The following is a 25333-nucleotide window of genomic DNA, read 5'->3' as shown; positions in this document are numbered from 1 at the left end:
AGGGAACATTTTGGGTCACTGAGAGACCAGCCGCCCTCGTGTTTATGAAGGACAGAGCCCAGTACACGCGCCGCAGGGCAGGGCTGCCAAGGGACGTGTGGCTGGCGGACACCCCGTTGTGACCCGCGTCCAGGCCGCGCGTGCCCATCCCCGACGGTCAGCTCACGGACACGGGGGCGCCCTGTGTGGCGGTGCGGACAGCACGGTAAGAGGGACGCAAAGCCCACTGGAAAAGGAAAACCCAAGAGGGCGAATCCAAACCAGAGAAATAACAATTTTATGGAAAACCTTTTTTGTTACATCTACCATCTAGACCTTGCTAGACTTTTGAGCGAGGTCTCCGTGCCTCTTAATTAAGTCATTCGGCAGCTCAGTAACCAAAATCCCAATAATTAAATGCAAAGGCTGCTGAGGCCGCCAAGCCCTCAGCGCGGCCTAAGCCACTTCAGGCCCAATCTTGAGCGTGGGCTGAAGACATGCCTACTGGCGGCGGGGGGCGGGGGGGGCAGACCTCCAGGGTGTCCACTCTTCACCCCACGCGCCCGCCCGCACACGCACACGGCCGCAGGGGAGCCTTACTGAGGGGAGCTGGCCAGCGTGCCTGAGGTCGGCCTAGAGGAGGGCCTCAGGCCAGCACCGCCAGCGGCCCAGCTGACTACACTACGCGAGCACATGCTGTGGACCGCTCAGTACTAGGTGGTTCAAGACCTGCTCCTAAAACAATGCAGGTCTGGAAGTAAGTCCGTGAACTTTCAAAGGCGTGACCTCGGGCCCGTCCTTCGGCCCAGCGGGCACCCACCACGCTTCTCGGGGCCACTTACTCCAGGCAGCTGACTTCAAAGGGCGTGCTGAGGCGGCTCGGGGGCCAGAAACACCAGGCATCCGATGTTGGACGCCTTTTTTTAAAGCTCAAAGGCAGACTTTCTTTAACCGAGGTGTTTCTACTGTGTGTGTTTTTCCTTAAAGAAAATAAACATCTAGTATTGCTTACATGAGAAAACAAAGCAACCGTGTGGGTTTCCTTCCTAAAAAGCACCAAGTACCACAGCCACAGCCACTTCCAAGGCTGACAAGGGGCCCAGGGACAGGGCCTGGCGTTCTGTTTTCTGGGGTGGAAGTCGGCTCCTGGGGAAACACCCCTAAACTCCGTCCGCAGGAGAGGGCGCCTGACGCCGTCCCTCACTGGGTAACAGGACTTTTGAAAGGTTTTGCCTTTTTACTTCGGACTTGACCCGTTACGTGTAGGCATTTACACGTGCCTTCTAACCAAATACTTAAAGAGCGTTCCCGACCAGGGGAGGAGGGCGGGCGCGTCTCAGATGAACCTGAGTGTGTGCCTGTCATACGTGATAGTCCTCCCGCAGCAGAAACCGCGTGTCTGCCCGGATGCCAAGTACGAAGGAGACACCAACAACCACCGGCGAGTTTTCTCACTTGCACGGACCCACTGGACAGACGGTTCCACGTGTTGTCTGCCTACAGGTGCACGCGTGCCGGGAAACACGGGCGCGGGACTCCTGACGTCCTGCAGCCGTAGTGATGCCCATGGCCGTGGTGATGTCCCGCGGCCATGGCTCAGCTGCCTGGGGGCTGAGGACCGTCCCGTGCAGCCTGGTCTCCTGGGACCGAGCTCACAAAGACAACACAGCTGGCGGTGAAGACAGGGGCGGACTGTGCCCAACTCCCCAGCCAGGCCGAGACTCGGCCACGTGGGGCTCAGGCTGGAGGGCCCAGGGCAGGCTGGGGCCTAGTGCTGGTCTCAGACGCCCCAGGAGGGAACACCAAATTGGCGGGGCGGCCAGCAGGGAGCGTCTCTGGGCCCAGGTGTGCTTTACTCACATTGAGGCTGGTTCCAGGTCCTCCGACGGGGAAACCCAGGGAGCTTTCCTCTTCTATGGCCCCAAAGATCTAAGGAAGAAACAAGCATGCAGGACAAGAGGTCCTGAGAGATGGCAGGCGGGGACCGGTCCTCGAAACCCGCCACTGCGCCCGGGAGGGGCGGGCGGAAGTGCCGACGGCCTTGCCGGGTGGGGAGAGACAGAAACCTAGGCCTGGGTGCCCCCGCACCTGCCCCAGGACGAGGCCTGGCTCCCGCTGCCCCTCCGGCCCCTTCCCAGCCTGAGCCGCTGGACCACGGAGCCCCCTGCAGGGGACCCGGGACTTGTCAGCACGAGGCGGGCGTGGTGAACAACACGTTAGGGCCACTTGTGGGAAAAAGCCCTTGTGCTTTTCAAACCTCCAGACGGGAGGGGAAAAGCTGAGGCAAAGAGGCGAAATTGCTCGGAGCGTGGGCCGGGGCGGGGGGCTCGCTGTCTCGGGCACAGGCGCGGCAGGGCCTGAGGACAGCGCGGCGCGGCTCCCGTGACCCGCGGGCCCGCGCTGGCACCGTCGCAGGGGGGCTCACCTTCAGCATGTGTGTGAGGTACCGGGCGATGCTCTCCAGCAGCGTGCGGTTGGGCCTCCTCCTCGCGGCCTTCCGCGCTGCCATGTAGAGGTTGCACTGGCCGACCAGAGCCCGCATCTCCTCCAGCACGGTGCGCGTGTCGACGTTGTCACAGAGCGCCTCGTGAACCGCGGCCTTCTTGTCATAAAAGCTGAACGGGAAGCGGAAGCGGAAGAGGAAGGCAGGGGGCGTCAGACGGACGACCTTCCCGGAGCGGCCTGTTCTGAGCGTGGCTCTGCACGAACGGGAGGGACGGCGCCTCCGGCCTCCCCGCTGGCGGGCGTGCTGCGGGGACCGCCTGCGGGCCCCAAAGAGAAGGTGCCGTCTCACCTCTTGTTCAGCTCCGTTTCCTTGTCTTCCCACTTCTCAAACTGACCGGCTACCTCGACGGGGGCTCGGAGGAGGTCTTTCACATTTAAGAAAAACTCCTAAAATATGAAAATTCTGTTTAAGAGCATTCAGACCGTTCCACCCCAGAGAAACCTGGGAAAGAGCTGTTCTACCGACGTGCCTCCACTGCAGGTGCGACCTGAATGTCACACAGGTGCAGGAAGGGAAGGGAAAGGTTTTCCTGCGAGACAAGCGGGTCCGGTCTCAGCCTTCGGGGCCCCTGAGGTGCAGCCGGTGGGTGGGGCTGAACGAAAGGCGCCACACGTGACATGAGGTGTCTCGGGAAAGTGGCGCGGAGCCGGCCTCCCCCCGGAGCTTAGTGGCCTTGGCCGCGCCCCGTTCTCTCTGGGGGGGCGCGGGGAGCGGGCACCACCTCCCACGGTGCTGGGCCAGAGCTGCCTCGGGGAGGGGGACCCACGTGCAGGAGCTTCTCGTACTGCAGCGCCGACTCCATGGTGTTGGCCGAGTAGTCCAGCGCGTCCTTCCACGAGTGCATGAGGAAGGCCAGGCGCAGCTGCCGGGCTGGGGAGAGAGGCGCGGGGCTCCTTAGCCTCCCGAGCAGCTCCGTCCCCACGCTCCGACGACAGAAGCGTCCAGGCCCCTGTACCTGAGTGCTTCTTCAGCGCGTCTTTAATGGTGATGAAGTTCTTCAGTGACTTGGACATCTTGCAGCCGGCGATGGTCAGGTGGCCCGTGTGCAGGAAGTACCTAACCCAGCAGTCGTTTTCAAAGTAGGCCTGAGCGGACAGGGCGGGAGTGGGGGTCATGACACCGCTGCGGGCCGGACAGAGGGTGCCGGCCGCTTTCTGGGCGCCTGACGTGCAGAAGGAGTGCCGCCCGGTGCGAATCCAGGCCTGTGCTGCCAAGGGCCAGGCTGCTCACACGCGAGCCGGACTAAATAATGCGGTTCGGAGCCCCTGACGTGGAGGCCAGGCTCTGCCGGGGAGCACCTCGCCGCCCCCCACCGCGTGCCCAGGACGGCGACCTCGGCCCCTACCTCCGACTGCGCCAGCTCGTTGTCGTGGTGTGGGAAGCGGAGGTCGAAGCCCCCTCCGTGAAGGTCCATTGAGGCTCCGAGGAGGGTGCCCGCCATGGCCGAGCACTCGATGTGCCACCCTGGACGCCCCTAGGGACCCAAACGCGGTGAGCGCCCTGACCGCCCCGTGACGGGCCGGGACTCGCTCCCCTGTCCACGACCCTCAGAACCCCTCAGCTCTATGGGAACGAGGGTCAAGTCCCGCACACGGAAAGACGAATGGGGCCCCAGGCTGTAAAGGTCACAACAAGCTTCGCGAAGGCCAAGGAATCCCCCGCTCCCAACACCCCTTCCCGCGGCTCTGGGCCACCAGGACTGTTGCCACAGGGGATGTCAGAGGGCGGATCCGTCCCCTAGTACCCCGGGTCAGAGACTGTCAGGACGGAGGGGCCTCCGAGGCAGTCCAGTGCCCCCACCCCAGCCATGGAAGGGAAGACGCAAGTCCCAGGAAGGGAGGGAGGTGACGGCCCCAGGCCCGGGCGCCCCATCCCGGGTGCTCACCTTTCCCCAGGGGCACGGCCAGGATGGCTCCCCGGGCTTGGAGGCCTTCCAGAGGGCGAAGTCGCTGGGGGACCGCTTCTCACTCAGGCGCTCGGCAGAGACACTCAGGTCGCCTGCGGACACGGGGGAGGCGGGTACTCGGTGGATGGAACTGTCTCGGTCCAGGGACGATTCAGGTACTTGTTAACCTGGTCAAGCACTCCTTCAAGTTGACTGTGACCAGATTTTGGAGTTGCCCAGGGTCTAGGCACGAAGCCCTAACCGCAAGCTAAGAAGCCACGGCCTCACGAGCCGGCGTCCAAGGGCGACGACCCCCGGGGCTGGACCCGCACCCCCGCCTCCGCTGCCGCCCCACCTCGGCCCCTCGTCTAGGACAAGGACAGCGCCTGGCCCAGAGCGTGAGGTGCTGTTCTCACGGGCCTGCCTCGGGGACCCGGGCTCGCGCAGGCGGGATCTGGTACTAACACCCGGTGGGCCTCGGGGCTGTGGTTCTGGGGGGCATGAGGGCGACCAGGCTGCTGTGTGTGGCCTCCCCAGCCTGGAGGTGGCAAATCAGGACACTCGCTGGTCCTCCCGTGTCCATACAGGGCAGTTGCGGGAAGGAGGCTATGGACCAGTCTGAACCCAAGAGCGAAAGGGAGCACTGCTCCCTGGGCCAAGTTCAGTTTCCTCAGAAGATCCTCCCCCTCTCCCTCCCCACCACCCCCCCGCCCGTGAACGCAGACGAAGTCAGCCAGAAAGGGAATCCACGGCCCCACGGGAGACCTCCCCGGACCACGTGCTGGGGCCATGGACACATCAGCCGCCTGAAAATGAACACCCACTGGTCAGCCCAGCCTGCAGGCGGAGCATCCCCGAGCGGGGAGGCAGGGGGGGCTGCTTGCTGGGTGATGGGGCCTCTGCCCGGCACTCAGGCCCTAAAGGGCCTCACCAGGGCGCCTGCTGGAAAACTCCAGAACAGGAATGACTCTCATTCTCCTGTCCAGGCTGCAAACGCAGGACGACTGGAAAAAGGCCACTTTGGGAGGGACACAGTGCAGACGGAGGCACTGCTGAACACAAAGACTGTGACGGTGAAACAGGCACTAAACGCAGAATAGTTGGAAAACAGGACAAAGAACCAGGAAAAGGTGTCACAGTTGGAAACGTAGGGATAACTACTATTAACATGTTCGTGTCTTGATTTGTGGGTTTGTGAGTTTTTTAATCCATGTAAGAAGAACATAGACACATCCAACAAACAGGACAAGCGCCACCCTGGTCTTGTATCTATTTTCTCACCGTGCGCATTTTAACCACGGCGTCGGCAGTTATTCAAAAACGTAATCTGACCTGGCGCCGGGACCTTCTCTTTTACCCACCCTTTACTGGACAGATAACGTACCTTGAGGTTTTAAACTTTTCTTTATAATGAACATAGTTACTCACTTTAAAAGTATCTAACTTTAAAAATTAACTTTGAAAAATTCTGTAACAGAGAATCTGCTCTGTCTCACACACCCTTCCCCCACTCTGCATTTGACACAAATGTCACTACCTGGTAATACTTGCTATTTGCTCCTGATTTTTTAGGGAAGCGAGATAAACCACACGATCCCTCTGCTTCCCCTCTTGGTGTCATTTCTGGTCCCCTGACATGGCTCTCCCCCCGTGCGCCCCATGATCTGAGTGGTCTGCCTCCGATGCCTGGCCCTGCTCCGCGGCCGTGAGTCTGAAACGCCGTTGGGTCGGATGGTCACGCTGTTGAACTAACTCGGTCTGTCTTTCCTCCATGTTTCTGTGTCGTCCTGTTTTAGGTTCTGATATCTCTTTAGAACACAGCACTTGAGGTGAAGATACTTGATCAAAATGTATGAACGTCGTACAGTCATACATTGACGGCATTGTAACCTGTACAGTGAAGCTGCCTTTGTGTCCTGACAAAGACTCCTGAGTCTGTCTAAGGCCTGAAGTCTGGGGAGACTCTGTCAGCAACCCAGGACCTCAGTTCAGTCCTGGATGGTGTCTCCTCCAACCGCAGCCCAGAAATTCACAGGTCTGCCTGGCCGCTGACCGTGCAAGGGCATACAGACAGAAGTTTACCACCCACTAGACCCTCTACTTGTTTAATATCTTCTACAATGTCTAATACATCACATCTTTACAGCTACCTGTCCATTTATCTTCACATTTTGAAAATCTGGACATAAGGCTGGTATATACTTATGCTCTAAGTATACCTAATGGTGAAATTTAAATAAGGACAGGGACTTCGCTGGTGGCGCAGTGGTTGAGAATCCGCCTGTCAATGCAGGGGACACGGATTCAAGCCCTGGTCCGGGAAGATCCCACATGCCACAGAGCAACTAAGCCCGTGCGCCACAACTACTGAGCCCGCGCGCCACAACTACTGAAGCCCACGTGCCTAGAGCCCGTGCTCCGCAACAAGAGAAGCCACCACACCGCAACAAAAAATGGTCCCTGCTCGCTGCAACTAGGAATATCTTTTATCTTAAAAAATAAATAAATAAATAAATGTAAGGACGATAAAATATGAAATCTGTACCCGTGGTTAAAAAAAAAAAAAAAAAAAAAAAAAAAAAAGGGCTTCCCTGGTGGCGCAGTGGTTGAGAATCTGCCTGCCAGTGCAGGGGACATGGGTTCAAGCCCTGGTTTGGGAAGATCCCACATGCCGCAGAGCAACTAGGCCCGTGAGCCACAATTGCTGAGCCTGCGCGTCTGGAGCCCATGCTCCGCGACAAGAGAGGCCGCGATAGCGAGAGGCCCGTGGACCGCGATGAAGAGTGGCCCCCACTTGCCGCAACCAGAGAAAGCCCTCACACAGAAACGAAGACTCAACGCCACCAAAAATAAAAAAATAAATTAAAAAAAAAAAAAAAAAAGATGAACATTTTTATGGCCAAAGTGCCTCCCAGAAACGCTGGTGGATAAACAGCGTGTGTCCGGCAGTGTGACAGCAGCCCCTGCACTGCTCCCCCCGATTCACTGAGGGGGTGAAAGTAAACACTTATGACAGACAAGGAGAATCCCGCCTGGTCCAGAAAAGGCACTGTGTCTCTGTTTAAAATGTCTGGATCAAGATGGGCCTGGGGCTGTCGTTATACATGGTCACACTGGCTGCGCTGAGAACACAGCCACTCTGAGCTGCCGCCCGAGCTTCTCACGGCAGGACAGCCCTGCCCACACCCACAGTCTGGACTTCTAGATAAGGACTGGGCTTCAGACTCTGGCCACAAGTTCCCCCTTCCTTCTCCCACAGCCGCCTTACAAGCAACAGCCGCTCGCTCCTGCCCTGGGACGGGGGACTGCCCTTCCCCGCCCAGTGCCCACCTCCGGCCCTACTCCTGGGGTCAGTAAGTAAGCAATCTTGTGTCTACTCCCTTTCTGGGTGTGCCGCACGCCTTCGACCGAAGCACCCTGGGGTCTTCCCTCCGCAGGCTCCCCGCTGCCCCGCGTGGGTGCGCGTGCCCTTGTCCAGCACCGTCTGACTCCTCTCCACACGCCCTCCTGGGTGTCCAGCACAGCCCGCCCGACCCTTGGGTGCTCTGGGCGCCGAGAGATCAGCGAAGTCCAACCCCATGGCCGAGGACCCGGGGTCTGTACGCTTCTCAGGGTGGCACTGCAGCCACCCACGCTTCTGTTTCTTACGTAATAATACATTGCAGGGGCTTAGCGTACAGAGCTCCTAGAACCCCTTTAGGTGAGAACCCACGGTCCCCGTGAAGCGAGGTGAGCCCGACCGTGCGGGGTGGGGCCGCGGCTCCGCTCGGCTCTGACCTCGAGCCGCCGCCCGTTTACCTTCCCCCTCCTGCAGGGCTTTCTGATCCCCGACGGCCGCGGGCACCAGCTTCCCGTAGCAGTGGCCCTCACTGTTGGCGAACTTCACCGTGTCGAAGTAGACGGACCCGTTTGAAACGTAGCTGGAAAACAAAGCCATCGGGGGAGGCGTGACGAGGCGCGCGCGGGCCGGCCCGGACACCCGCAGGCCGTCGCGGCGTCTGCTCCCGCCGCGAGCCTCCCCTGGTTCGGCCACGCTGCAGGGCGGCCAGGAGGCTGTTTAAACAGAGCTGCCGTGTGGGCTGAGGGGCCGGGACAGGGACTCCACACTCCCCGACGGCCTGTCCCCCCGCCCCGCCCCTCACCTGGGTGTCACCACCCCGAGGGCCGCCCTTGCCTCTGTCTACATGCCACCACCTGCCCGGCCCGCCAGGCTCTGCCTCCTGGGAGCATGGCGATTATTCCAGGCCGGGATGCCCTGTCTCCTCTCGCCGTGGCCCTGCCCATGTCACTCAGCTTGGCAGTCTGGAGTTGCCCCACAGTGACCGTGTGACGTGGTGGTGGGGGGGGGTGCAAGGAGCTGCTGTCCCTTCGCGAGAACCCACGGCCCGGTCCCTGTGCCGGGCACTTCCTGCTGCTCCAAGGCCCCCGCCCGCCTCACCTCGCGCGAGGGGGGTGGCAGCTCTCCTGGGCGGGGGCCTGACATCAGCACACAGACGCCTGGCCCCCGTCCACACGTCCACTTGCTGCCTGTTTCTGAAAACGCTGACTCAGAGACCTGAAAAGCATTCCATGCAGGCAGATGGCGAGGACGGTAACCTGGGGCCAAATCCCGGCCCGGCAAGGATAAAGCCCACCCGCCTTGGGACCCGACACGAGGAAGACTCTGAGTGCCCACACCATGCGGCCTGCGTCTCCAAAGACCTGGCGGTGCCCACGCACAACAGCGTGCTGCTTTGGGTCCCTGGTGACGCGTGGCCTTAACTGGGAGCTTCCCAGTGGACCAGGGGCCAGGTGGTCCCTACAGCATCTCTCACTGTGGTCCCCAGGGCAGGCCACGGGCCCGGGCAGAGGTGCTGGCCAGCCCCTTGGGCAGGGGTGGCCCCAGGTCCTGGACCAGGCCCTAAACTGTGTGACCAAACCTGCCGGGGGCTTCGGGGACAGCCTGGGTGTAGCCAGCACCACCCTCTCGCTTCCCCTTCCTGCCTGGAACAAAGACATGGCCTCCGTACAGCTAAATAGTTGTTTGAACGGCTGCCACTACCAAGGAAAACCCAGAGGGTTCTCTTACAAAGCAACTGGGAAGCTGAGAACCAAGTGGCACAGAGGAAAGAGGCTGCCCATAAGGCGAGGTTACGGCTCAACCGTGTCCTCCAAACCCACATGCTGGAGTCCCGACCCCCAGCACCTCGGAGTCTGACTGTATTTGGAAAGAGGGTCTTTACAGAGGGAATCAAGTTAAAATGAGGCCATTAGGGTGGGGTCCTAATCCAGGACGACCGGTGTCCTTATAAGAAGAGAGCGGGACACAAAGGGAGGGACGAGCGGCACATGCGCACACACACAGGGACCCCTGGAGCTACGCGCTGCGTGGTGCTTTGTGACGGGAGCCCCAGGGCGCCACCACCCTGAGCGGCAAAACCGTGCGCTTCCTGCCCCTGGTGTGGAGCCAGAGGAGAGCCGCTCCCCCCGGAACACCTTCCTGGAGTGCTGCGCAGCCCTGAGCAGGGCCTCCAGCTCACCCGTAACCGTTGTCCACAATCTTCTGGATGAAGTGCACGATCTCCGGCACATACTCACTAACGCGGGTTAGGACATCTGGAGGGAGGACCTGGGGGTGACGACAAAGTCCTGGCTCAAGAAGAGTAGCAGCACCGCTGGCGCCCAGAAGCCCCCCCCCCAACTCTCACCTTTAACTGAATTTACTTGCAAAATGAAATGGTCTGGATCCCACAAGGCCTTGTGGTCATGGGGGATCCTCGGCCCAAGACAGCAAGGTCAAGACAGTCGGCGACACTTACGTTCAGGGCTGCCATGTCTTTGTGGAACTCCGCCTCCCAGAACTTGGGCAGTTTGGAGAAAATAGAATTGTCGCTCACTTCACTGCCATGCATGGAATCCAGCCAGTCGGAAAGCAGATCCTTTGCTTCTTCCAACAACACCTGAAGAAAAAGAAATAGAATATCCGCACACACGTGCAAGTTTCACAGGCTCACAGCTGGTGCAGTCAATCTGTGTCAATCAAGGCCTCGGATGCACAGCCGCGGACCCAGACCCAGGAGACCACAGTGCTCCCATGGATGGCCTGGCGGTTAAGAGGCCGGAGAGTTCAGAGCTCTGACCATGTCACCGGAGGGTCAGGGTGGGCTTGGGGAGGTCCAGCGGTGCAGTGGGGCTGCCTGGGGCAGGGTGGGAGAGCACATGGTGTGCTCACCCACAGCCTGGACACCTGAGTGCTCGAGGGGAGGTTCACAATGGGAGGCGGAGCCACGGTCCCGGTGGGAGGTCTCCAAGGCCACATGCCATCGACCAAAGGTCCCATGTTACACCCACAATGGTGCAGCATGGGTACGAGTCGTGTCCTGTCACCGCAGCACTCACGCCACACATAGAAACGTCCATCTGAGACGTGATGTGACAGCATCAGGGCTGCAGCCTGAGCCCCGAAGGCCAGGGGGACCTGGAGCTCTGCCCTGGAGGAATCGAGTGTTTCCGCTCATTAACTGGAGCCGACAGAGACGTGGGGACAGGCAGGCGGTCTGCGGTCCACTGGCAGGGGCGGAGGCAAAGACCAAAGTGTGGAGGGACAGGGCGCAGGGAACCTGCGCGTGGAAGCGGTGGCAAGGGCACCCCCTGTGGCAGCTCCCAGACAGAACAGAGCCGCTCATGTGCTGCTGCGCTGGGGGGCAGCAGGGGAAACCTCCCAGGACCAGGCTGGTGCCCAGGGGCAGGGCCTGCCCCATGCGGAGGGGCAGAAAGCCCACCCCCGCCCTCGGGATCGACACAGATCATGACCAAGCAGAAGAATGAGATTCCAATCAAACAAACTTCTAGATAATTCCTGGGTTTCGAAACAAGAAATCAAAATGGAAATAAAAAAACGTTCAGAAGCCAATAATGTCAAAATACGTGGAAATAGCAAAAATGATACTTAGAGGAAAATTTATGGCCTCAAATGCTTAAACCAGAAAATGAGCTGAACTCCTAAGCCGCCACTCTGTCCCGACAATGAGTGAAAGGCTGTGCAACTACTCCTCTTAGATCCGTAAGGGAAAGAGGCCCAGGGCAAACTGCTGCCCCCAGAACTGGAGAGACACGGGCAGGTACAGAGAACCGCCACTTACCGGGGCAGAAAGTGCCTGGGACCCAGTGACGGGCAGGGAGGCCGGAATTGAAACTGACCACCTGCTGGAGGCTCGGTGTGGACGAGTCTGAGATCAAAACTCCAGGGCGACCCAGCCTTTGGGGCCCCACAAATTTGTGAGATTTACCTCTAGGAGCCCTATCGGTTACTCACAGTAAATACTGGAGAAAAATCCCCTCATGCTTCTGGCAGGGGGAGAGGAAAAGGAACTGCTCTGAAATATGACAAAGCATTCTGTTCTTAACAAGGCTGCCCTCAGGAGGAACCAGCTAACCAGAACCTAAGCTGCTGGGGTTCTAGCAGAGCCTAACTGACCTGGGGGAGGGAAACGTCCACCTCCAGGCCCCTCCACACATCCTGTCCCACCTAAGGGGGAGGGGAGGAAAAGCCGAGAAACAGCTGTAATGTCCACAGTCCACGGGCACAGGCCACTAAAGGGCTGAGAGCCACCACAGGACCACAGAGGGCGTCCTCCCCACACCGCGCCACACGACTACTGACAGCAGCTCCTTCTACCCAGTACACCACGTACTATCATGAAAAAAAATCACAAGGCGTACCGAAAGCCGAAACGCCACTTTTCTGAAAAGACAGAGAGAGCATCAGGACCAGACGTGGCAGGGATCCTGGGATTATCAGACCAGGGATTTAAAACAACCATGACCGATATGCTAAGGGCCCTAGTGGACAAAGCAGGCAGCACGCGAAACCAGGTGGGGAACGTAAGCAGAGAGACGGAAATCCCAAGATAGGACCAAACAGAGATGCTAGAGGTGAAAGCGCCTAAATGGAAATGAAGAACGTCTCTGATGGGCCTGACTGGACACGACTGAGGAAGGAGTCTCTGAGCTTGAGGAGATGTCAGTAGCAGCCTCCAAAACTGAAAACCAAAAAGCCTTTGTTCTCAGAGGCTGACAAAAAAAAAAACAGAAGAGAGATCTCACTTGTCGCGACTAAGACTCGGCGCAGCCAAAATAAATACATAAATAAATAAGTAAATAAATATTTAAAAAAAAGAACTGTAAGACAATATGTTAAAAAAGAAAACCAGAACAGAGTATCCAGGGACTGTGGGACAACTACAAAAGGTGTAACATATGCACAACAGGAATACCTGGAGGAGGAGAGAAAGAAACAGAAGACATATTTGGAACAATGACTGAGAATTTCCCCAATTAATGTCAGACACCAAACCACAAATCCAGGAAGTGCAGAAAACTCCAAGCAAGATAAATGCCAGAAATACTATACCTTGGCATATCACTCTCAAAATGCAGAAAATAAAAGATAGAACGAAAATAACATAGGTCAGAAACTCAGATCTACACAAAGAAGAGCGTCGAAAAAGAAATTAGTGAACCTTACCTTTTATTTATTTTTTTTTATAAATTTATTTATTGATTTATTTTTTTATTATTTTTTATAAATTTATTTATTGATTTATTTTTGGCTGCTTTGGGTCTTTGTTGCTACGCGCGGGCTTTCTCTAGCTGCAGTGAGTGGGGGTTACTCTTTGTTGCGGTGCGCGGGCTTCTCATTGCGGTGGCTTCTCTTGTTGCGAAGCATGGGCTCTAGGCGCGTGGGTTTCAGTAGTTGTGGCGCGTGGGCTCAATAGTTGTGGCGCATGGGCTTAGTTGCTCCGTGGCATGTGGGATCTTCCCGGACCAGGGCTTGAACCCGTGTCCCCTGCATTGGCAGGTGCATTCTTAACCACTGCGCCACCAGGGAAGTCCTACCAGGTTCGATCCCTGGTCTGGGAAGATCCCACATGCTGCGGAGCAACTAAGCCCATGTGCCACAACTACTGAGCCTGCGCTCTAGAGCCCGCGAGTCACAACTACTGAGCCCGCGCGCCACAACTACTGAAGCCCTCGTGCCTAGAGCCCGCGTACTGCAACGAAGAGTAGCCCCCACTCGCTGCAACTAGAGAAAGCCTGCACGCAGCAACAAAGATCCAACGCAGCCAATAAACTTATTTTAATAAATAAAGTCACAACCACAATACCCATTTAAAAATATATATATAGAAACAGATATATACTGAACCATAAAATCTGAAAAAGATATATATATATATACAACTGAATCACTTTGCTGTACACCTGAAGCTAACACAATACTGTAAATTAACTATAATTAAAAAAAAAAAAAAAGGTTAGGGACTTCCCTGGTAGTGCAGTGGTTAAGAATCCGCCTGACAATGCAGGGGATGTGGGTTCGATCCCTGGTCTGAGATCCCACATGCCGCAGAGCAACTAAGCCCGTGCGCCACAACTACTGAGTCTGCACTCTAGAGCCTGCGAGCCACAACTACTGAGCCCACGCGCCACAAATACTGAAGCCCGCGCACTCTAGGGCCCACGTGCCACAACTACTGAGCCTGCGCGTCTAGAGCCTGTGCTCCGCCACAAGAGAAGCCACTGCAGTGACAAGCCCATGCACCACAGCCAAGAGGAGCCCCCACTTGCTGCAACTAGAGAAAGCTCGCGCGCAGCAACGAAGACCCAATGCAGACAAAAAAATAGTGATAATAAAAATAAAGATAAATAAAGTTGGCTTGTTGCCAATTCAAAAAAAAATTCAAAGTAAGCAGAAGAAAGGATATAATAAAAAATTAAAGCAGAGGGACTTCCCTGGTGGTCCGGTGGTTAAGACTCCACGCTCCCAGTGCAGGGGGCCCGTGTTCGATCCCTGGTCAGGGAACTAGATCTCACACGCGTGCCGCAACCAAGAGTTCGCATGCACAACTAAGGAGCCCATGTGCTGCAACTAAGGAGCCAGAGAGCTGCAACCAAGGAGCCCTCGAACTGTAACTAAGGAGCCTGCCTGCTGCAACTAAGACCCAGCGCAACCACACAAATAAATAAATATTTTTTTAAAAAATTAAAGCAGAAACCAGGAAATTAATAGAGAAAATCAACAAAACCAAATGCTGGTTCTTTGAAAAGATCAATAAAATTGATAAGCCAAGCTAACCAAGAAAAAAAGAGGACACAAATACTAATATCAGAAATGAAAGAGGGGACATCACTACAGATCCCATGGAAGTTAAAAGAAGAATAAAGGAATATTATAAACAACTCTGTGCCCCTAAATTTGATAACCTGGATGAAGGGACCAATCCTTTGAAAGACGTAATCTCCCAAAACTCACACAACATGATACAGAGAATCTGAATAAGCCTGTATCTATTAAAGAGATTATATCAATAATTAATAACGTTCCAAAATAGAAAGCACCAGGCCCAGATGGATTCACTGCTGAATTCTACCAACACTTAAGGAAGAAATTATACCAATTTTCTACAGTCTCTTTCAGAGGACAGAAGCAAAGCGAATACTTCCCAGTTCCTTCTATGAGGACAGCATTACCCTAATGCCTAAACCGGTCAAAGACATTCCAAGAAAACCACAGATCAATATCTCTCATGAATACGGATGCAAAATCCTTAACAAAATATTACCACATTGAATCCACAAAAGTATAAAAAGAATTATATACCACAACCAAGTGAAATTTATCACGAGTATGTAAGGCTGGTTCTACTTTATAAAATCAATTAATGTAAATCATCACATCAACAGACTAAAAAAGAAAAATCACAAGGTCATACCAATAGATGCAGAAAAAGCATCTGACAAAATGCAACACCCATTCATGATAAAAAACTCTCAGTAAATGAATAGAGGGGAACTTCCTCAACTTAATAAACAAATAAACCCGTGTCCCCCAGCGCAGGGGACACGGGTTCGAGCCCTGGTCCTTCCTCATTGTTCCAAATATGTCTTCTGTTTCTTTCTCTCCTCCTCCAGCTACAAAAAGCCTACAGCTAACATCAGACTTAATGGTGAGAAATCGGAAGCTTTCCCACTAAGATGAGGTATAATGCAAGAATGTCCCCTCTCACCAGTCCTTTCCAACATCATACTGGAAGTCCTTGCTAATGCAATAAAGCAAGAAAAGGGTGAAAAAAGAGGATTATACAGGATTATAAGCCCATTATAAATTGAAAATATCATTAAGCTGAAAATGCATTTAATACACCTAATCTACCCAACATCATAGCTTAGCCTAGCCTACCTTAAATGTGCTCAGAATACATTAGCCTACAGTTGGAAAAAAATCATCTAACACCAATCCTATTTTATAATTAAGTGTTGAAATATCTCATGTAATATATTGAATACTGTTCTGAAAGTGAAAAACAAAATGGTTGTCTGGGTACAGAGTAATTGTAAGTGTGTCAGTTGTTTACCCTGGCCATCTGAGGCTCACTGCTGGTGCCCTGCATCCCGAGAGAGTACTGGACTGCATATCTCTAGCCCAGGAGAAGGTCAAAATTCAAAGTATGGTTTCTACTGAATGTTTATTGCTTTTGCACCATCATAAAGCCAAAATATCCTAAGTCAAATTGTCAGAGGTCGGGGACCGTCTGTAATATTGACTGGGAAAGAAGACAAAACTATAGGCCAGGAAATAAGAAGTGGAATTTGAAATTAAAACCACAATACCGTTTACATCAGCATCCGAAATGAAATACTCACATATATGTCTTACAAAATACGTACAAGATCTACATGAGGAAAACTACAAAACTCTGATGGAAGAGATGGAGAGACATTTCATGTTTGGGGATAGGAAGGTTTAATACTGTCAAGGTGTCAGTTCCTCCCAACTTGATTTGTAGATTCGATTCAACCCTAATCAAAATCCTATCGAGTTATTTTATGGATATTGACAAACTGATTCTAAAGTGTACATGGAGGGACTTCCCTGGTGGTTCAGTGGCTAAGACTCCACGCTCCCAACGCAGGGGGACCGGGTTTGATTCCTGGCTGGGGAACTAGATCCCGCATGCATGCCGCAACTAAAAGATCACACATGCCGCGTCAAAGACCCAGTGCAGCCAAATAAATAAATGGATAAATATTAAAAAAAAAAAAAAAAAAGTGTACATGGAGAGGAGGCAAAAGACCCAGAATAGCCAACACAATATTGAAGGAGAAGAACGAAGGTGGAGGACTGACACTCCCCGACTTCAAGACTTACTGTAAAGCTACCGTAATCAAGACAGTGTGGTGTTGGTGAAAGATCAGACAAACAGAGCAATGGAACAGAACAGAGCCCAGAAACAAGACTCATATAAATATAGCCAACTGTTCTTTGACAAAGGAGCAAAGGAGCAAAAACAGTTTCCAACAAACCGTGCTTAACAACTGGGCATCACATGCAAAAACCATGAATCTAGACCAAGACCTTACGCACTTCAAAAAAAAAAAAGACTCCAAATGGAACACAGACCTAAATGTAAAATGCAAAACTACAACACTCCTAGAAGATAACACAGGAAAAAACCTAGATGACCTTGGCTTTGGCAATGACTTCTTCCACACAATACCAAATGCATGATCCATGAAAGAAAAGAATTGATAAGCTGGACTTTATCACCATTAGAAATTTCTGCTCTGGGAAAGACACTGTCAAGAGAATGAAAAGACAAGCCACATACTGGAAGAAAATATTTGCAAAAGACACATCTGATAAAGGACTGTTATCCAAAATATACAAAGAACTCTCAAAGCTCAACAATAAGAAAACAACCTGATTAAAAAAAGGTCCAAAGACATTAACAGACACATCACCAAAGAAGACACAAAGATAGCAAATAAATATCAAGAGATGCTCCACATCGTGTGTCATCAGGGAAATGCAAATTAAAACAACGAGATACTCCATACCTTATTTCAGTGGCCAAAGTCTGGAACACTGACAACACCAAAGGCTAGTGAGGATCTGGAGCAACAGGAACTCTCATCCACCACTGGTGGGAATGGAAAATGGTGCAGCCACTTTGGGGGACAGTTTGGCGGTTTCTTCAAAAATTAAACCTACCCTCACCACGTGATCCAGCAGTTATGCTCCTTGGTATTTACCCAAAAGAGGTGAAAACTTATGTCCACACAAAAACCTGCACATGGATGTTTACAGAAGCTTTATGCCTAATTGCTAAAACTTGGAAGCAGCCAAGATGCCCTTCAGTGGGTGAGTGCGTAAATACGCTGCGGTCCGTCCACACAATGAACTAACCTTCAGTGCTACAGAGAAATGAGCTATCAGGCCATGAAAAGACATGGAGGAACCTTAAATTCACATTACTAAGTGAAAGAAGCCAATCTGAGCAGGGCACATACTACATGATTCCAACTCTGTGATATTCAGAAAAGGCAAAACTATGAAGACAGTAAAAGGATCAGTGGTTACCAAGTGTTGGGGTGAAAGAGGGACGAACAGGTGAAGCACAGAGGATTTTTAGGGCAGGGAAACTACTGTGTGTAAGACTCTAAGGGCAGATATGTATCACTATACATTTGTCCACACCCACAGAATGTACAACACCAAGACAGAACCCTAATGTAAACTGTTGTGTGGGTGATGACAATGTGTCAGTGTAGGTTCACCAGTTGTAACAAACATACTGCTCTGGGGGGGATGCTGACAGTGGGCGTGGCTCTGTGTGTATGGGGGCGGGGTGGGGGGGTACACGGGAAACCTCTGTTTTGCTGTGAACCTGAAACTGCTCTAAAATAATAAACTCTTTAAAAAATTCTTTTTGTGAAATAGAAAGAGAGAATAGAAAGGATCAACACATTCAAAGGTGGAGCTCTGAAATGATCCTTCAATATATAATATTTAAGGGCTTCCCTGGTGGCGCAGCGGTTAAGAATTTGCCTGCCAGCGCAGGGGACACGGGTTCGAGCCCTGGTCCTGGAAGATCCCACATGCCGCGGAGCAACTAAGCCCGTGCGCCACAACTACTGAGCCTGTGCTCTAGAGCCCGCGAGCCACAACTACTTTGCCCATGTGCCACAACTACGAAGCCTGCGTGCCTAGAGCCCGTGAAGAGAAGCCACCGCAATGAGAAGCCTGTGCACCGCGATGAAGAGTAGCCCCCTCTCACCGCAACTAGAGAAAGCCCGCGCATAGCAACAAAGACCCAACTCAGCCATACATACATACATACATACATACATACATAAGTAAAACGCCAGCAGTGTCTTGTATGGGACTCGACAAGCAAGGAGCATTCAAAACGTACCTGGAGGGACTTCCCTGGCGGTCCAGCGGTAAAGAATCCGCCTTACAATGCAGGGGATGCGGGTTCGATCCCTGGTCAGGGAACTAAGATCCCACAGGCCACAGGGCAACTAAGCCTGCGAGCCACAACTACTGAGCCCACACACTCTGGAGCCAGCGCGCCACAACTAGAGAGAGAAAACCAGCACGCCACAGCTAGAGAAGCCCGCGTACGGCAACTAAAGATCCCGCGTGCTGCAACTAAGACCCGACGCAGCCAAAAATAAATAAATAAAGCTTTAAAAAAAAAACAAAACACCATACCTGGAGAACAAAAACAAGGTGAGGCTTCCTACCTCTCCAGGCATCGGTGACAGACGCGGCGAGACTCACACAGGGTGGATACCTGACCTATGGAACAGAACTGAGACACGACACACGACAGAGGGGGCTGAGGAAAGGGGGGCCTCCCACATTTGTGCGGGGGAGAGGGGATTGGATCTCTACTCACACGACTTACAAAAACTAATTCTGGGGGGTCAAAAACTTAAATGTGAACTGTACAACTTTACAATCCTTGGAAGAAAATACTGGGGAATATATTCACGTTTCAGGGCAAGAAAGATTTCTTAAGACACACAAATGCCAAGTATAAAAGGGAAAACTGATAAAGTTGAATACATTAAAACTAAGACCCTCTGTTATTAAAAGGAAGTGAAAAGACGAGCCACAAATTAGGAGAAGGTGCTTGCAACACATTTAAATGAGAAAGGATTAGTGTCTGCAGAAAACCTAAGGATGCTTACCAACCAGTAAGAAGACAAACAGCCCAGTGGAAAATGGGGCAAAAGATGCATGTGCAGAATTACAGCCAGCAAGTGAACATGTGAAAAGATACTCAGTCTCAGGAGAGGTTGGAGAAATGCAAATTCAAACCACAGTAATTACCACTTTACAGTATACGTTCCATTGATAAAAAGGAACGAATCCAGCAGCACAAAGTGCTGGTGTATAGGCAAATTAACAGGACACTGGAAGCATGTTAGTAGGAGGATACATTTACACGTAAGACATCTGGTCCATAAGACGTTTGGTCCACACCAAAAAGTCTTTGAAGTGTGGTCCTATCTCAAACCATTTGGCATGGACCAGATAAAACCATGGACGTTTTGGATGGGACCAAATTTCAAGGACCTCTTGGCATGGACCAAATGCCCTGCAAAGTCAGGAAAACAGAAAAGCACAGGGGTTGACAAGGATGGGAAGACACTGGAACCCCTGTGCTCTATGGAAAACAGCACGGCAGTGCCTCAGAATATTAAAAGTTGAGTTGGCGTACAACCTGCTTTTGGGGGTATACTCACAAAAGAATTAAAAGCAGGGACTCGAACAGATACTTGCACACCCATGTTTATAGCAGCAACAGACAACGCAAACGTTCATCAGAGGATGACAGGACACACAAAATGTGGTCCACCCACATCACGGAACAGTACTCAGTCTTAAGAAGAGAGGACATTCTGACACAGGCTACAACGTGGATGAACCTTGAGGACAGTTTGCTGAGCGAAATAAGCCGGTCACAAAAGGACAAACACTGTGTGATCCCACTTGTATGAGGTCCTTGGAGGAGCCAGATTCACGGGGGCAGAAAGCAGACGGTGGGGCCCGGGCTGGGGGAGGGGAGGGGAGTGAGTGTTTCATGGGGACAGAGCATCCGTTTCGGAAGATGAAAAAACTTCTGGAGATGGACGGTGGTGATGTCTACGCAACAATGTGAATGTACTTAAAAACGGTTAAGGTGATAAACTGTACGTTACGCACATTTTACCACAATTTTAATAGAAAGGACCTTACTGGAATCGTTGGGAAGAGAATTCCCAGCATCACTGTTGTAACACGGAGACGTAACCAGCTTTCCAGGAGAAGAAATAAACGGCTGGGCCCGAGGCATCCACTGCAGGGAGGGCGGGACCTCGTGTGGCCCGTCTCAGAAGCACGCCCGCGGGAAAGCCCTCGTCCCCAAGACCCCGTGCGCCTGACTCCTCACGAAGCTCAGGACAAGCACACCAAGCATCCTGCCCCGCGAGGCCCCAGAAGAGGGGGGCCCTGCAGGCGGGCACCCCCTGACACGTCCGCGCCGCCCTCGGCCGCAGCCTCCCTGGCTGCGTCCTTCCCGCGGTTCTGCAGGCGGCCAGCAGGGGGCGCCGGCGCAGAGGAGAAGGGCCGTCGGGCCCGGAGGAAGGCCGGGCACCCCGAGCCCTCCGGGGCAGAAGGCCGCCGCGGGGAAGGCTCAAGCCCAGCGGGGCCCCGCGGCCCCGCAGCTCAGGCCCACCGGCATCTCTCGCTCCGCCTGCCCCGGGTGCTGCCCGTGCCCACGCTGGCCAGAGTCCCCGGCGAGAGTCGGAAGCACCTTGAGGAGCCCGCTCCGCCCCGAGAGCACCTGCTGTTTCCCGGAAGGCAGTGGGGCAAAGGCGAGGGGCCGGCGGGACCCACCTCAGCCTCACCTGCACGCGGCCGTCCAGCTCCTCCCCCGCCAGGCCGCGCCGCGCCGGCTCCTCCAGCGGCTCCGCCGCCAGCCTCACCGCGCGCTCCAGGCGCTCCAGCATCTGCCGCTTGTCGGGATCCGAGGTCTCGCGTAACTTCGCTGAAAACGGCTGCGAGCGTGAGGAGAGGCCACAGCTGTTATGCCCGCTCAGCAGCGCCCCGTGTCCCGAGGTGTCTCCACGCACCAGAGGCCAGTTCTGCCCACTGCCCGTGGCGACCCAGAGGTCTGGGTCCGCGGAGTGTCGGCCCAGGCTGTCCTGCGCTGCCTCGTCTCTCTGAGTGAGCCGGGCGTGGCAGCGTCCCAAGGCCGTGCCCGGGACACGCGGGTGTCACCTGGGGACTCACCGCCACCACGAAGGCGCCACCGCCCAGTGGGCCCGCCTCGTCCGCCTAGAGGATTGCTAAGCCCTAATTGTATTCCTACGTTTCTCTTCCAGAGATAAAACATCAAAAGCACAACAGCAATCATTACTGCAATTACTGAAGATAACAATTATGAAAAAGAAGAAAATGCCTTTTCCTGACCTCACCGTATGACACCATCATTTGTAATACTGTGTATTCAAAACAAAAATATTAAATTGGAAAGCACGTCTTCAAATAATTCCAGAAATTTCCAGCCCCACCCATTTGAGAAGCTTAGCACAGCTTCTGCGTCTTGGTCACACGCGTGTCATCTGCTTGTGAGCTCCACGTGGAAGAGTCACAGGTCGGCGCAGGTCGCCGTGACCGGTTCTGAGGTTCTCCCGTAAGCGGCAGCAACGGTCACCCACCCCCCCCCCGCCCCGCCCGTGTGCGTCTGTCCTGGCGGCTCTCCCCGTGGGCCAGGGGAGCACCGCGACCGAGACGTCATGACCCCACACGTTGTGAAGCGTGCCGAGGACAGCCCCCGCGCTCGGGACAGGGACGGGGGACGGAGGGACCCGTGAGCGGCAGGGGGCCCACCTGCAGGGCGGCGCGCACGTCCTCCAGCAGCTGCGCCGCCCGGGGCTGCTTCTCCCGGTACTGCTCAAACAAGTGGCTCTGCCGGGCCCTCCTGATGATCTGGGAGCAGAGGAGGGAAATGGGGGTCAGCGCGGCACCTGCCGGGTCCCCGTGCAGAGCGCCGGGCGGTGCCCGAGCCCACACCCACACACAGCGCCCCGCCACCGACGCCGGGACTGTCCGAACACGTTGAGCCGGGCCCGGCCTCCCGCCAGCGCCAGACACTATAGCATGAGCCTTCCCTGGAGCACCGGGTGTTATTAACATTCCCCAGGTTTCCCAACAGCGTCCAAACAGCTGAGTACAGGACAACGCCATCCGCATAAACCGTGACACAAGTCCCGGAGGGGATTCAAACAGCATGCGTTAGGCTGCGGGCGCTCAAGCCGACGTTACTTTATTAACTTACCCAAAGTCATTTCTTCCCTCGTACCATCCACTGTATTTAAAATTTAACCTTGAAAACTCCCTTTACCTTGTCATCAATGTCTGTGATGTTCATGCAATAAAAGACGTCAAATTTGAAGTAATCTCTCAGCACTCTTCTCAAGATATCGAAGGAGATGTAGGACCTAGAGCAATGAAAAGACAAACCTCTCCACATGGCACATCACGCACATCACCTTGGCTCTGCAGTTAAAACACGTACAAGGAAAAAGATCCCCGGCATTTCCCCGCAAAGCCGCTACTCTCATGCCCACCCCACTCGTGACTGCGGGGCGGGGGGCACTGCACACTGGCCACGGGTCTGGGTGTCCGGGATCCCAGCACCGGGCACCCCTCCCCCCACCTCCAGAGCCTCGGATGAGGAGGAACTGCCAGGCGCACGGAGGAAAGTATCTGGTCAGGGTCCAGGAGAGTAACATCGGGGCTGTGGGCTTTTTCTTTTTGGTTATCTGGTCTCTCCAGTTTTTCTACAGCGAATATGTAGTACTGACGGAATGAAAATTATTCTTCTTGAAAATAAGAGGAAAAGCTGGGCGTTGAGCTTCCTCTCAGAGCTTGGGTCCCTGTAGCGGCGCCCAGGTGCAGCCCTACCTGGCATGCCCCATGTGGGAGGCGTCGTAGACGGTGGGCCCGCAGCAGTACCACGTCACCCTCCTCCAGTCTTGAGGTACAAACACGTCCTTGGTTGGAAATGAAGGAATGACCGTCACAAAGGATGCAGGAGGCCCCGTGCAGGACCACAGCCGCCAGAGACAAATGGTTCATACACATTCCATGAGGACTGCTTAGTTTTAGGGGAAAGTCACAGTCGTCTGGGATGGGGGCAGGCCTCTTCCTCCCTGGGATCCCACTCGTGGACGCGAGCTGGGGGTCAAGGAGACGGACACTCCTGCTTTTGCTGCTCTGACAAGAGCCGCTTCCGTTCGTCAAGCACCTGCTGCGAGCCAGGCCCCGTGCTGAGCGCAGGGACCGCCCGGCCTTTGTCCCCAGGAACGACGTGAGTGGGGAGGTTTCCTTTCACAGATGCCCGGGGTTCCGCACTCCCAGAGGAGCCGGCCTAGAGGGCGAGGCCTCCCGCCGACGGCCCGATGGTCTCAGACCAGTTCAGGGGCCGCTGTCACCAATTAAGCCCATGAGGGGGACCGCGCCTCCCACCTGCTCAGGGTGCTCGCTGACGGCAATCCAATGAGCCCTCGGCCAGAGTCCTTTTCAAAATCTCTGGAGCCACTGGCCCTGCTGAGCGACCCTGGCCGATACTGCCCTCGTCCCCACACCTGCTGGGCCCCCGACGGCAACAGGCCCTGCTTGGCTGGCACTGGGACACCAGCTGCCACCACAGGTCCCCTGCAAGAGCACGCTGGCTCCTGGCCTGGCTCGGAGCAGCCACGAGCATCTATACTCGGGCCTGGCCCCGAGCACAGCCAGAGCCAGGAAGCCGACGGGCAGGCCCCCTGAGGTGTGCCAGGTGTGCTTCTGAGGACAGCCCTGCCCCGGCCACACAGAGGACGCTCGCCGACTAGCTAAGAGCTGCCACCCCTGCCCCCCGGGCCCCCCTACCTTCCTCCGGGTCAGGCTGTTGTACAGGCGGAGCTGGCACGGCTCGGACCCGGCTGGAGGAGACCACGGGGGCTGCGTGCGCCGGCCTCTGCCTGCCAGGGAGAGAGCACAGCTGGGTCACCCGCGGGACAAGGGGAAACTGGACCCTGAGAGCGTCACCCGCGTCCAGCGCTCCTGCCCCCTCTCTGCCTGCTCACGTCTGAGTGGCGGCGCATCCCACAGTCCCAACCCCACGGGGCGGGAGAAGGCCCATGACACCCAGCCTCCCCTCCGCCGGCTCCCAGCACAAGGCGCCCGACCCAGCCGGAGGGCGCACGGGAGGCGCAGGCCCTGCACACGGGCCGGCTACACGCCTGGACCGCAGCGCAGCTGGCCACACCCCCAGGAGCACGGCCTCCGTGGAGGCTTCACGGGACGCGGGCCACCTCCGGGCGCAGAAGCCAGGTCAGGACGGAAACAGCTGCGGGCCAGCGGCCGGCTCCCCACGCAGTTCCCGTCCCGGACACGGTGCTGATGGCGGCACTCAGGGCTCCACGTGGGCCCCGGAGGCCTTTGGGAGCAGCGCCGGGTCCTCCCCACGCGGAGGCCAGGGGCTCACGGAGCCGAGCCTCCTCCGATCAGCGTCACCCGGCAGCCCCACCTCCTCCTCCTCCCGCCCCGTCCCCTGCCCCTGCTGCTCACGGGCCCACGCTTCCCGCTGGACGAAGGGCAGGCCTTACACAGCCTGCGTCCCGAGAGCCTGGCGGGGTGCAGCTCCGTCCCTGGGCCGGGAAGAGCCACCAAGCTGAGTCTTCACACGCCCAGGGCATCTGGTGACCTTCCAGCTACCCCCAAGGCGCTGCTCCTGCACCCACCGCCACAGCTGCACCCAGCTGTGCTCCGCAGCCCTCTCCCAGAGCCAGCGCGGGCTGCACACCGCCTGCACACCTGAGGGCACAGGTGCCCACTCTCGGCACCACCCCCAACCCCGACCCCTGCCTCTGTGTCTGCAAAGCGATTCTCCCTCCTCCTGGCACAGAATCCACGTCCAGTGTGGCCACCAGGTGACCACCCGCTGCTCCCTACTGCGGGTCACGGAGCACTCAGTCCTGGGCCTGGCCACGTGCCACCCAGAGGATGCACGTAACTGACCGGTGAAGGGGGTGGGAGGTGGCTGTGTGTGTGTGTGTGTGTGTGTGTGTGTGTACGTGTGTGCAGGCGGGCGGAGGAGCGG

General features: G+C 55.3%; 1 protein-coding gene across 2 annotated transcripts in view; it reads right to left on the bottom strand.

The window, feature by feature from the left end:
* Window positions 1-25333, bottom strand: part of CARS1 (cysteinyl-tRNA synthetase 1) — a 47311-nt gene that overhangs the window by 10606 nt on the left and 11372 nt on the right. For both annotated transcript variants that reach the window (XM_061202255.1, XM_061202254.1), the window contains 15 exons: window positions 24121-24212; window positions 23155-23243; window positions 22592-22688; window positions 22078-22176; window positions 21093-21242; window positions 10169-10309; window positions 9890-9978; window positions 8169-8290; window positions 4371-4483; window positions 3831-3959; window positions 3441-3570; window positions 3252-3355; window positions 2774-2871; window positions 2405-2594; window positions 1840-1908 (listed from right to left, as the gene is read on the bottom strand). In XM_061202255.1, coding sequence (XP_061058238.1) covers window positions 1840-1908; window positions 2405-2594; window positions 2774-2871; window positions 3252-3355; window positions 3441-3570; window positions 3831-3959; window positions 4371-4483; window positions 8169-8290; window positions 9890-9978; window positions 10169-10309; window positions 21093-21242; window positions 22078-22176; window positions 22592-22688; window positions 23155-23243; window positions 24121-24212 — 1712 coding nt within the window. The remainder of the gene's footprint in view (window positions 1-1839; window positions 1909-2404; window positions 2595-2773; window positions 2872-3251; window positions 3356-3440; window positions 3571-3830; window positions 3960-4370; window positions 4484-8168; window positions 8291-9889; window positions 9979-10168; window positions 10310-21092; window positions 21243-22077; window positions 22177-22591; window positions 22689-23154; window positions 23244-24120; window positions 24213-25333) is intronic.

The sequence above is a fragment of the Eubalaena glacialis genome, chromosome 10 (genome assembly GCF_028564815.1).
Source record: "Eubalaena glacialis isolate mEubGla1 chromosome 10, mEubGla1.1.hap2.+ XY, whole genome shotgun sequence".
NCBI lineage: Eukaryota > Metazoa > Chordata > Mammalia > Artiodactyla > Balaenidae > Eubalaena > Eubalaena glacialis.
Note: the sequence above shows the minus strand (reverse complement) of the source record. Positions and strands in the feature narration are given on the sequence as shown.